The 12,992-nt window shown below is 42.7% G+C and overlaps 1 protein-coding gene, 1 non-coding gene and 1 pseudogene across 2 annotated transcripts in view; all 3 read right to left on the minus strand.

Annotated features, from left to right (window-relative positions):
• The window catches only part of LOC132678916 (ATP synthase subunit s, mitochondrial pseudogene), a 6,541-nt pseudogene extending 1,903 nt beyond the window's left edge, over positions 1–4,638 (minus strand).
• RAB7A (RAB7A, member RAS oncogene family) overlaps positions 1–12,992 on the minus strand; it is a 71,047-nt gene that overhangs the window by 12,654 nt on the left and 45,401 nt on the right. Inside the window, exons 2-3 of the mRNA XM_060631909.3 lie at positions 7,635–7,695; positions 5,971–6,097 (exon numbers count right to left, since the gene is read on the minus strand). Coding sequence (XP_060487892.1) covers positions 5,971–6,097; positions 7,635–7,687 — 180 coding nt within the window. The 5' untranslated portion in view covers positions 7,688–7,695. The remainder of the gene's footprint in view (positions 1–5,970; positions 6,098–7,634; positions 7,696–12,992) is intronic.
• On the minus strand, positions 1,317–1,423 carry LOC132680031 (U6 spliceosomal RNA). The gene has a single exon (XR_009610486.1). It is a non-coding gene; the product is annotated as a U6 spliceosomal RNA (small nuclear RNA).

Below are 12,992 nucleotides of genomic sequence, written 5' to 3' on the forward strand. Positions count from 1 at the left end.
TTAAATTATTTTTTTAATGTTTTAATTTATACCATTAACAATTTCAGATAATACTTTATATTGAAATAAGACACTTTTCTTCCCATCTCCATGATTTACTTATTTTATAACCAGAAGTTTGTTCCTTCACCTTGACCTGTTTCTCCCATTTCCCACCCTCCCTCCCCTCTGGTGGCCACCGGTTCGTTCTGTGTATTTATGAGTCTGTTTTTGTTTATTCATTTGTTTTTTTCAGATTCCACAGACAAGTGAAATATGGTATTTGTCTTTGATTTATTTCACTTAGCATAGGCCCATCCATGGTGTTGCAAATGGCAAGATCTCATTCCTTTTTTATTGCGAGTAACATTCCATTGTATGTATACGCGTCTTGTCTATTCATTCATCTGTGGATGGACACTTGGGCTGCTTCCATATGAAATAAAACACTCACTGAATATTATAATTTTACTTCAAATCTAATTTTAGTTCCAGAGAAGGCAGTACTATCTTAAAGGCTTGGACAAGGTTTTCTTTTTCTCTTACTCCAGGAAGATCACTTAACAGCAAACACTTGAGGGTTTTACTTAAGTGATGCAGAGAAATGATGCCTTTGTCTGTGATAGCCCCACACAGAATTGTTTCCATTGCCAACACACTTTGTTGTAAATTTTTAAGTTTACAAAGTCTCAACAGTGATCCTCAATATCATGACACGTGCATGACCTTATCTTTCTAGCATGCTGTTAGTGCTCCGTGGGACCAAACCCGATGCTCAGGATTTAAGAGCCGGTGCATCAACGGCCTGAATCCTGTCTGTCTAGGGAGCCTGCTTCGAGAGGTCGTTATAGTCCTTCTGTCAACTCTCCTGGCCACGGCAGCGCACCACGGCCCCACCGCACAGTAGCCACATGGATGCTGTCCCTTCAGGGTTGACATCCACTTTATTCAACCAGGCCCAGAAGTATCTGGAGTCACAGGACCACGGGAGTTTCTTTAAGCCACACAACTGCTGGAAAGTTTTTCCCGAAGGCATCATTTGATAGCGTCGGAGAAGCGGAGGGTGTAAGGAAGAGGAGGTGTTCCCTGCACCTACAGTGGTCCAGCCTGCCCTGTCACCTTTTTAAATTTGCAGTTCCCTGCAGTTAAGCCATTGGAATTAAAGGCTTCTTCTCATAAGCCTGCTGATGTCTTTTGTCCAGTTATCCAGTGGGTTGTCTGTTGACTGGATACTATGATGCATTACTAACATCTTCTTCTGGTCTGTGGTTTGTTTTTGTCATTAGGGAGTCTTATTATTCAAATGTTTACTTTTTTTTTTTCCTTTCTTTCTTTTTAAAAATATGGAACGCTTCACGAATTTGCGTGTCATCCTTGCGCAGGGGCCATGCTAATCTTCTCTGTATCGTTCCAATTTTAGTATATGTGCTGCCGAAGCGAGCACTCAAATGTTTACTTTAATGTAGTTTACTGTCAATCCTTTAGGATTTTCTCTTTCTCTATTTTAAACACCAAAGGTTAAAAAAATTTTTTTTCTACTTTTAAAGTTTTCATTTTGTATTTTTTTCATTCAGGTCTTGAACCCTCCCTCTTGGTTACTCCTCCTCATTTAAAGGGAAAACCACTGGCCCGTCCCATTTACTGTGTAACTCCACTTTGCTAGTCTTCTGGAAGCCACCTCTCTACTCAGTGTCCAGCTGGGGGTGGCTTGTTTGTGTGCTCTCTGTTCCCTTGATCTGTCTCTGACAATATCACAGTTTAAATTGCTATGGATTCAGAGTAAGTTACCTTTAAATTTTTCATGCATACTTGATTCCATCTAATGTTTACTACTGACTGATTTCTAGCTTCTTCCTGAACCATGTAAGGAATTTAAAAAACCCACAGCAGTCACTAATCTTCCTCCACACATTAAATTACAGAGGTCCAATCTTGGTTTTCTATGATAGTTTAGAAGTTACATACTCTTACTATTATGGTCATAATTCTAACAATAAATACATGTATACAATTAAAGTTGACCTCAATTTATCTTCCTAACCTTTCCAAATGAAATCACTTTCCTTCTGTCTGAAGTACATCTTTTAGAATTTTCACCGTGGAACTCAAGGATATATGCTTTCATTCTTAGTATTTTTAGTAGAGACAGAATACTGTGGTCAAGGTTTCTTTCAGAATATATTCCACTGCCTGGTGATCTCCACAGTTACTGTTTGGAGTCAACAGCCTCATTTCTGCTCCTTTTCAAGATCATCTTTTTTCTCTGGATGCTTTCAAGTTTGTCTTTTTTTTTTTTGGAGAGAGAGAACGACCAAGTGCACGCAGGGGAGGGGGGCAGGAGAGGGAGGGAGAGAATCCTAGCAGGCTCCATGCTCAGCATGAAGCCCAACGTGGGGCTCGATTTCACAACGGTGAGATCATGATCTGAGCCAAAATCTAGAGCCACCCAGGCGCCCCTGTCTTTTTTTTTTTTTTTTGTAATTTCATTATGATTCATCGAGATTTCTTTTTTATTTATCCATCTTGGGAGTTTGAGCTTCCTCAATCTGTGGATTGGTGCCACATCAGTTCTAGCAAATTCGCAGCAAATATTATCTTTGATCTTTGTTTTGAGATTGATTAAAAGGAAGTCTGACCTATCTACTGAATCCTGTTTGTACCTCTCCTACCATTCTTCATTTCAGCTCTCTTCTAGCATACTGATCTGTTGCTAAAAACATTCTCGGATTTCCACCCTTTGGTTATTGTATTTTCTTTTTATAAATTCTATTAACTTACACACTTGTTTAGTTTCTTCTCTCCAGATATCTAAGATTGTCTTATTTCTCTGAAATATAAAAACCACTCTGAAAGATCAGGGAACTTTCCATTGGTTCTTGTCTTGTTTTCTTATTCGGATCATCTTATTGCATGTTGCTAAAAGCCCGTGAAAAATATGTGAGGATTCTTCAAGATCTACCTTGATGATGCCTTTGTCCAGAGATGATGACTCTCATTTACTTCTAGTCTTTCAAGCTGCCTGCAACAGCATGAGGGCCAGCTGTGCCTTTCAACCTTTCAGGAACACGTTCTCTGGGGCACCTCGGTGGCTTAGTCGATTAAGTGTCTGACTTCAGCTGAAGTCATGATCTCATCGTTCATGAGTTTGAGCCCCGCACTGGGCTCTGTGCTGACAGCTCAGAGCCTGGAACCTGCTTCGGATTCTGTGTCTCCCTCTCTCTGCCCACCCCCCCCACCCCACCCCTGCTTGCACTCTCTCAAAAATATTAAAAAAAAAAAAGGAACACGTTCTCTTTCCCACTGTTTCCAGACTCCAGTGACCAGTGGTTCTTCAGATGGTGTTCACTCCAGTAGTGCAGCAGTATAGGGTGCAAGCTTAGTAGGGTATGTGGGCTCTATTATAATGGCCCCAAACCCAGGAGGACCTGGGGTCTGACTTCTGAATCAGCCCACATCGCCGTCAAAACCACAGCTTGGTCCTATAGCTCTGTTTCTCCTAGGTACAGGATGCAGCTTTTAGTCTGACTGGTACACATGTGTAATCCTCACGTGCTACTTTACTCTAGTACCCTGAAGCTATTCTGTTCCCTTCTGCCTTCTATGGTCTCTGAGAACTCCTCTAACTGTTGTTAAGTAATCAGTCTCTTCTCTTCAGAGACAGATTTTGCTTGTTGGTGTTCTGCAGTTTTGAGTTTCCCAGGTAATTTGCTCACTTCTTACAGCTTACTGTTTTCTTCAGGTGTCTTTAACCTGCAGTTTAACTGTTCGTTTGTCTTATTTCAATGACCATCTTTTCACTTCTTGAAGTTCTACGTTTTCCATATCCTCATTTTTTATAGTGTCCTTTTTCTCTATGGTTTCTATTCCCTTTCTAAAAATCTCTAGTCGTTGGGAACATCTTTTGTGGTACGTTATTTCCTCATGTGGCTATGAGCTCACCTTCCGTTCTGAGGTTGCAAGTCTTCCTATAAAATGGTCTCGACTCTGCTTGTGTCAAGAGTGGCAGGGGTTTATAGGTTTATGTCAAATTCTTTAACATTTCTGTACCATGTAGAGTATAAGCTCAGAACCCACACATGAGCATAGTGGGACTGAGCGTCTCCAACAAGAAGGCAAAGAGGCAAAAGCCCCAAGCTTTTACTTCATGCAGAGCTCTGCCACTTCACTGGATTAAGGCATTTGTTCCTGTTTTCACATCTTTCCAAGGTCCCATGTGAGTGGGAGTCTCTCTCCCTCCCTCTCTCTCTCCAAGGGGATTCCTAGTTCCAGCTCTTCCACCTTTTGTAGTCACTTCTCTTGCCCATGGTGAGTGATAAAACTCTAGTCCTGATTATAAAGTTGCTTTTAAAGCATCATGACAGAAGTCCCTGGGCTTATCACTAGTTCTCAGTTCCATCTTCTTTCCTGTAATCTGGAAATTTCCTTTTCTCTCAAGCTTGGCCTTTAAAACTTTAGTCTGAGCCTGGGTGGCTCAGTTGGTTAAATATCCGACTTTTGATTTTAGCTCAGACCATGATCTCATGGTTCTTGAGTTTGAGCCCCACACTGGGCTTCGGACTGTCAGCTTGGGAATCTGCTTGGGATTCTCTCCCTCACCCTCTCTGCCCCTCCCCTGCTCACATGCACATGTGAGCGCATGCGCTCTGTCAAATAAAACTTAGAACTGGGGCGCCTGGGTGGCGCAGTCGGTTAAGCGTCCGACTTCAGCCAGGTCACGATCTCGCAGTCCGTGAGTTCGAGCCCCGCGTCAGGCTCTGTGCTGACAGCTCGGAGCCTGGAGCCTGTTTCCAATTTCGTGTCTCCCTCTCTCTCTGCCCCTCCCCCGTTCATGCTCTGTCTCTCTCTGTCCCAAAAATAAATAAAAAAACGTTGAAAAAAAAATTAAAAAACAAAAAAACAAAAAAAAAAAAACTTAGAACTTAAAAAAAACTTTAGTTGTATTTTAAACATCTCTATGTGTATGTGTGAGGGAGGTGGGGAGGGGAAATCCATATTAACTGCATCCTGGAGGTGTAAGTCAAGGAAGTGTCAAGAGTCTTTATCCTCTGGGAGCACGTCACAGCTTGAGGTCAATGTGCATAAAAACCATCTGTAACGCCTGGATCATTCAAACATTTCAGCAAACTTGGCGTCTGCTAGGACTACAGTGGGATAAGAACTATATTTGTCTCAAGAGGCCTGAGTCTGCCAAGGGCATCATTTAATATAGGAAGAAATAACTGCTGTGGAGGTAGGAATTTGAAAAGACAACACCTGGGCTAAAGGTTGGAGACCTGGGGATGGGCAGAGATGGGACAAAGGGGCTGGGCTGGAAGCAGACATGTGCAAGGACAGGGTTGTAAGAGCAGCACATGGTTTGGAAGAGCTGGCAAAAGACAAAAAAGCGAAGAACAGTTTGTAGCCAGAACGCAAAGGCTTTCCAAAGGCCATATGAAAGAACCCGTATTTTATCCTAACTGTTGCAAGAGAAGCCCTTGAAAGATTAAGGTGATACATGCAAAAGCCAGGCTGCCTTAAAAGAAACTCAACTTTGGCGGCTACAGGCAGGACAGATGAAAAGAAGCCAGAAAAACAGGGAACTACATTAATAGCTACTGTAAGAACCTAGGAGAGACCCAAAGATGTTCTGGCCTAAAAAACTATGCAAGGATATTAAAAAAGGCATGAGTTAGACATTTTGGAGACACAATAAGACAGAGGACTGTGTGTTTTCAAATTCAGCAAAAACAAAAACAAAACCCCAAAACAGGAAGTCCAATGAAATTTGAACTTTTCTGGAAAGACAATGAAAAATTTCTAGTATGTCTCATGCAATATATGGTCATACTTGATGTCCTGTATTTTCTCGGCAATATGACCTGTGGAAAATTATCCATGAATATAGTAGTAGGAACTGAAGAACAGAGAGGGGAAATGCCTAGGCATGAAAAAAAGGGTTCAGAATGAATGAACTAACAAGATTTGATTGGCAAAGTTGTGACATGTGCTTACCTGCATTGTAACTAGTCTGTCATCCACCATCACCTCCTTTGTCAGAAAGTCTGCTCCTATTGTAGCTTTGTACTGATTACTGAATTTCTTGTTCACATACTGGTTCATGAGTGATGTCTTACCAACTCTGAAATTGGAGAAAAACCACAAGTATAGGTCAACTAGGAAGGGACTGAAAACTGATTCCGGTATTTGCAGCTCTGAAGAGACTTGCCTATCTTGAAAGAAAACAAAGAACTGTAATCACAACAGAGGGCAGTGCCAGCAAACTGCCCAGCATTATTCATTTGAGGTTGTATTTTCTCCTGGGATAAAAATAGAGGGTACAAATGTAGTCCAGATGTTGAAAAGCTGCTTGTAAGTTTTGGTACAAGCACCTCAGATGGTAGAGCCTAATATTATTTTTTCCTTCCAGAAAGATGTCAGCAAATACTCTCCTTCTAAAAGAAGCTACAGTAATAAGATTGTCCCAATATTCCAAAAATATCCCTTATGTCTTTGGTGTCTCTCCATTTAGAGGCTGCTATTCAGTCCAAGAAAGTAATGGCAGGAGGAAGTCACTGGCTGAGAGCAGACATATACACCAGTCAGCCACCTACTGCTTCAAAGTCTAAAATCTGAAGGAGAAAGCACCAGTATTCCACCAAATCAGAATCTACCTCAAAGTAAGCTCTTCCAGAGATGTGTCTCCCCCCCCCCCCCCCCCCCCCAGTATGAGAACTCAGCAAAGAGACAATGGATTTCTTGGTGATGAGATTAGTTAGGGCAGGCTGAAGATGATGCAAAAGCCTTCTTCAAAGCCAACTAGATCACCTTCCTTTCTCACTAAGGAACATTCTTATCTGTATATGCAGAGCACCTGGAAGTACAGTTACAGCTTAAGGAAGTGAGTGTTCTCCAATCCAGGCCACCTGCATCTGAATTTTCAGGGGAGAGGACAGGAGATCCAGAATCGAGTAAAGGCCTGGTGATTCTTTCTGGGCAAGTTTGGGCCTAAAACCGTATCCCTCAATCCTGACAGCACACTAGAGTCACTAAGAGTATGGGAGGGAGACAGACAAACAGACAGACAGATGTGTGTATTTAAGGTACTGCCAACTCGGCCCTACCCACTGGTCTGGAAAAACACCAACTTTTAAAAGGCTCCTCAGGCAATTGAAAAAGCCAGCCAGAGTAGAAAAATCACTGCCTTTTTAAAGGGCAGGGGACTTTGGGATATGGAGGCACACCTGTGTTTATTATTATTATTATTTTTAAAAAGACCCAGCTTTCAGTTGGTCTAAGGTTTCACAGGTCACCTCAGAAGTCTCCTTTTCTGAGCTACTGCTAGGCCCCACAGCTGCTAGGCATGGCATCAGTGGCAACAAATCTACTTAAACAGCACTCCTCGGTCTAACCAGCTTGGAAAAAAGGGACTCCATGAAACTGCTCTTGAGTTTAAATAGCACCCCCTCCCCCCAAATCATGCCTGAGATCATGGAACGAAGGGTTATATAACAAGAGATCGTTCACATTTCTGCTGTGCCCAAAACAGCTGGAGACCTGGGGCCCTCATGCCACCACTACCAGAGAAGGAAGTGGCAGGTGTCAGCGTGGAGGGCACGGGCTTCAAAGGAGGCTTCATCCAAACCAATGTGTCAATTCAAATGGTGAGAGCCACTTACCCAGAATCTCCCAGGATGATAACCTTCAGCAACACTTTCTTCCTAGAGGTCATCCTTCAAACTAAAAGGAGAAAGGAAAACACATTGTGAGTGTGACAGAATTACCAAGGCAAACCACCTCCCCTGGCACAAACCTCTCAAGAGACGCAGGAGAACTGTGTCCCGAGCCTTCCTGTTGGCCATCTTGCCCCTTGAAATGGCCTAAAAGAATGGATTCTCCCTCCTGGATCAGTCTGGATCAATGCTCCCAACTTACTCAACAGCTCGGTCCTGTTTCATTCAAGTCACTGTTCAAATAGCACCTCATCAGAGAGGTGATCACTTTATCGAAAGTAGCACCCCCTCTCCCTATCTGCTCTCTATCCCTTTACATGGCCTTAGTTTTCTTCAGAGAACCTACCATTACTTCACATTCGCATCTATTACATCTGTCTGTCTTCTCCCTTTTCCAATAATCTCTGCCAAGACAGATGTATTCCCTGCTGCATCTCCAGTGTCAAGTAGAGAATTATTATCAAATATTGGGTTAGAGTGAGAATAATACCTGACCTGTAGCTCCTGGGATCACTGTTTTCTAGAACATCTTTTAGGCAGCCTTCCCTACCACTGACCATATGTCAGACGCCTAATCTGTGTTCATCTCTATTCCAGAACTTGCCCCTGTTTACTTATCAAGACAGGGTTCCTGTCTTAATTATCCCTCGGTGTCCCAAACCTGACTCAGTGACTTCCAGGAGAGTAGGAGTCCTAAATTCTGGACCCCAATGGCAGCGACTAATCTAAGACTGCTGGAGGAACACTCCTCAGGCGCGGCTGGAATCCCCAGCAGGAGGCCTGTGTTCTCCTCCAGAATCAGGAATTCAAGACTGAATGTGAGTGCCTCAAGATTGACATCTACATCTTCGGAGAACCACTACCAAGCTCTGGCCCATTATCCTCACCAGACAGTGAAACAGCTAGGGCAGCAGACTACAAGTAACAAGGCCAGGGTCAACTCTACCTCCTGCCTCCAGTGGAACTGGGGGAAATAAGTGTTTACATATAAAAAAGTAAATAAGTGTGTTCAATAAAGCCTGTTATTCTTCTACAGTTTGGGAGAACAGGCAGTCAGGACTGGGTCCTAGAAAAGCTACTTTTTAGTTTCATTTTTAACCACCTAGCTTCTAGAAGGCTGAAGCAGATAGTACTGGCTACAGTGTGACTTAAGCATGCAAAAACTGTTCCCAGACTACTTAGATTTTTACTCTGGCTTTGCTACTTATTAGCTATGTGACCTCAGGCAAATTATCGAACCATTCTGTTGGAATGGGGATACAGGGATCAGAGCCATCATGTCCTAAGGATACTATGAGGCCTGAGTGACTAAAATGCTCAGGACGGTCACTAGAATATAGTAAGTAGTTAACAAATGTTGGCTGCTACCGTTTCAATGAGTGTCAAATACAGAGATGTGTAACAGAAGACTCCAGAAGGCACTGAGAGAACCAGGAAATCACAGAGCCTAGACAAGGTAATGAAGCCACACTCCCCCATTTCCAGGTGCTTGGCTGTCAACTGCTCTTTCAACAGGTGGCACTGCAACAAAGACCACAAACTAAAAGGAAATTTTACAACTGACTACTGCCCCATAGGGCAGGGTTAGATAATGAATCCTATGCCCCTGAGGGTGGCGTTTTCCATGGCTTCTCAAAGAGTGCAGCAGTGGGAGCGAGACCAGAAGACAGTTTTACCAGGCATGTAAACCAGGCCCCATGACACACCCAAGGGTCATGCTGTCTCTCACTGCCCAAAGCCTCACTCCCCTGGCAGGTCTACTTAAGACACCATCTCTGCCCACCAGTATCTGTCTATAAAACTCCCATTAGTGCCAATTAGGGGGCAGTACAAGACGAGCTGAGTTTGTGCAAAACCTGTTTCCTTTAGTCTTCCATCATACCTAGTTTCCCGTGCCCCCCCCCCACACCGTGAGAGGTATACCCCCAAATCACCTGTTACCTGTGGAGCCCCATCACCCCCTCCTTCCTCCCCAGAGACTGCCTTGACCAAGGTTTAAGAATATCAACCCGGGGGACAAAGCAGAAGAGACTCATAAATATGGAGAACAAACTGAGGGCTATGGGAGGGGTTATGGGGGGGGGGGATGGGCTAAATGGGTAAGGGGCACTAAGGAATCTACTCCTGAAATCACTGTTGCACTATATGCTAACTAATTTGGATGTAAATTTAAAACCATAAAAAATAAAACAAGTTAAAAAAAAAATCAACCCAGGTCTGGTCTACATTTTGGGGTAGAGATCAGATTATGACAGTTGGACAAGTTTCAAATTTGAAGGGCAAATTAAGGAAAGGGATGAAAAAAGAGGAGAAACTTTACAAAGAAAGCCTTGAAGAATATTTAGGAAGGATTATGAGAATGTGAAAAGGGATTTCCATAACTTGGTTTAGTGAATTTCACTGATGTACCAAGAATTACTTAATGGCTTTTAAATATTATAAACAAAGGGCAACTGGGTGGCTTAGTCGGTTAAATGTCCAACTTTAGGCTTGGGTTATGGTCTCACGGTTCGTGAGTTCGAGCCCTGCACTGGATCCTCAGTACCCTTCTCTATCTGCCTACCTCCCCACCCCGGCTCAAGCTCTCTGGCACTCTTGCACGCTCTCCAAAATGAATAAACATTAAAAAAATAATAAAGAGGGCTTAAAAGTAAATATTATAAATACTAATTTAACAAATTATGATTTTAAATTTATTTAAAAAAACACCAAGAAATGCGCTTCACCTTGCTGTTCCCACATGACAGATTTCATGTTTGTTTCCTTTGTGTTTCTGCTCACACAGGCTGCAGGCAAGCCGACCTGTGTAGCTACCTTGTTAGGCTGACTCTCTTGAGCAGCAGAGCCCTGAGGGTTTTCTTCAGTCACGGTGATCCCAGAAGACACCTGAACACACAGTACTAAAGTCTCCTAAGTGCCCACTAGAGCAGGTGCACATCCCCAGCACACAATCTGTATTTTGTTTCTCCTATATTTATTCTTTATCCTTGTTGCTAGTACTTGCTTCTGTTATAGTCTTCACATCTAATATTCCTTTGAGTGAATTAAGTGTTTAAACAGCCATTCCTGCCTTTTACATATTATACCAAAAATCTGGGGATAGTAATGCTATAAAGAACATCTTTGAACTTCAGTTTGTGGGATCATTTCTTTGGGACACAGCAATCTTCTTAGACTCACAAGACTATCACAGGCCATACTTGGCACTTGTCTACTGAGGACTGGGACAGGAACACAGCTTGCTAGCTGTTCGTGCAACAATCCACATAGCAGCTCTCAGGTACAGGGAGACAGCGTGGGTTCAACCTGACTTAAAACCTTCACTGCTGAGGGGAGCCAATCATCTCTTTGAATAGCTTCTTTAGCTCCATGTGAGGGACACATCCAGCACAAGAGCCACTGTGCTCTGTGAAGCCCAAGCATGGGGGCCCATCAGTATGATGCACAGCCTCTCCCTGTCCGGATGCAATTACCAACCAGGAGACATTTAACCATAAGCCACAGTGCCCAGCAACAGAAGCAACAATCTGCCTTTATCAGGTTCCCAGGAAACAAAATTAACCAAAGGTCAAATTCTCACACAGGAAAAAAAGGTTTTCCTAAATTTAATTTATAGATAATGTTTAGGAATGGGGTTACTGAGTCAAAAGTATAAACATCTTCATGACTTTCACTAACTCACTTTCCTGAAGGATTTTCCACATTTATACACTGCAACTGTTGCAATGGTTAACAGCAGTAGGACTTAATATTTTTTTATTACTTTTTAATTAAATTTTTAAAGTTTACTTACTTTGAGAGAGAGAGCAAACGGGGTAGGGTCAGAGAGAGAAGGAGGAGAGAGAGAATCCCAAGCAGGCTCTGTACTGTCAGCACAGAGCCCGATGCAGGGCTCAAACTCATGAACTGTGAGATCATGACCTGAACTGAAATAAAAAGCTGGACACTTAACTGACTGAGCCACCGAGGTGCCCCAACAGCAGCACAGGACTTAAATAAGAAAATGACAATCTCGGGGCACCTGGGTGGCTCAGTCAGTTAAGTGTCTGACTCTCAGTTTTGGCTCAGGTCAGGATCTCAGGGTTTGAGGGTTCAAGCCCTGCATCCAGCTCTGCACTGACAGTACAGAGCTTGCTTGGGATTCTCTCTCTCTTGCTCTCTCAAAATTAAAAAAAAAAACTTAAAATGACAATCTTATTGAAACAAAGGGAATCTGAATAAATGAAGAGATATTCCCAACAGAAATCCTTAATACAGAGACAAAAATTCTCCCCTGCTGAAACAATACTAAGGGTTGTTTTGGAACTTGATAACCTAACTTTATTCATAAAAATAAGTGCACAGGAATCCCTCCCATTCCTCTCCCCAAAAGAATATTGATAGAGGACTTGTGTTAACAGTCTTGGAAAGTATGTTATACAGTATTAAAAATATGGGTCTGGAATAGGACTAAACAGAAAAAGAGCCCAGAAATGAACAACTCAGACAAATATAGCATTATAAAATTCAGTAGCAAAAGGATGAAAAAATTCACTAAGTGAAGGCAGCCAGAAAAATTCTGATGAGAATTAAGATCCCTATACTTCATGTTCCAAAACAGATTCCCAAAGGAGTAAAAATTTAAATGTAAAAATGAAGTTGAAAGGAATACACACAATATTAGCAGGTTTTTCCTGGGTGACAGAATTACAAATAGCTTTGTTTTCTTTATGCTATATTATTGTGACCTGTGGAGGGGGGGAAAATTTAAAAAAAGATTTTAAATTTATTTTAATGTTTATTATTTTTGAGAGGGAAAGAGACAGAGTGCAAGTGGGGGAGGTTCAGAGAAAGAGAGGGAGACGTAGAAACTGAAGCAGGCTCCAGGCTCTGAGCTGTCAGCACAGAGCCTCACGCAGGGCTTGAACCCATGAGCTGTGAGATCATGATGTGAGCCAAAGTCAGACTCTTAACTGGCTGAACCACCCAGGCACCCCTAAACATACATTTATTTATTTATTTATTTATTTATTTATTTATTTAGAGAATGCACACATGCAAGTGGAGGACGGGGCAGAGAGAGAGGGAGAGAGGGAGGGAGGGAGGGAGGGAGGGAGGAAGAGGGAGAGAGGGAGAGAGGGAGAGGGGGAGAGGGGGGGAGAGAGAGAGAGAGAGAGAGAGAGACAGAATTCCAAGCAGCTCTGTGCTGACGTGGGGCTCATACTCACAGACTGTGAGATCATGACCTGAGCCAGGATCAAGAGTCGATGCTCAACTGACTGAGCCACCCAGGCACCCCAATAGGCACTTTTTTTTCTGAGCAAA

This window comes from Panthera onca, chromosome A2 (assembly GCF_046562875.1).
Source record: "Panthera onca isolate mPanOnc1 chromosome A2, mPanOnc1 haplotype 2, whole genome shotgun sequence".
NCBI lineage: Eukaryota > Metazoa > Chordata > Mammalia > Carnivora > Felidae > Panthera > Panthera onca.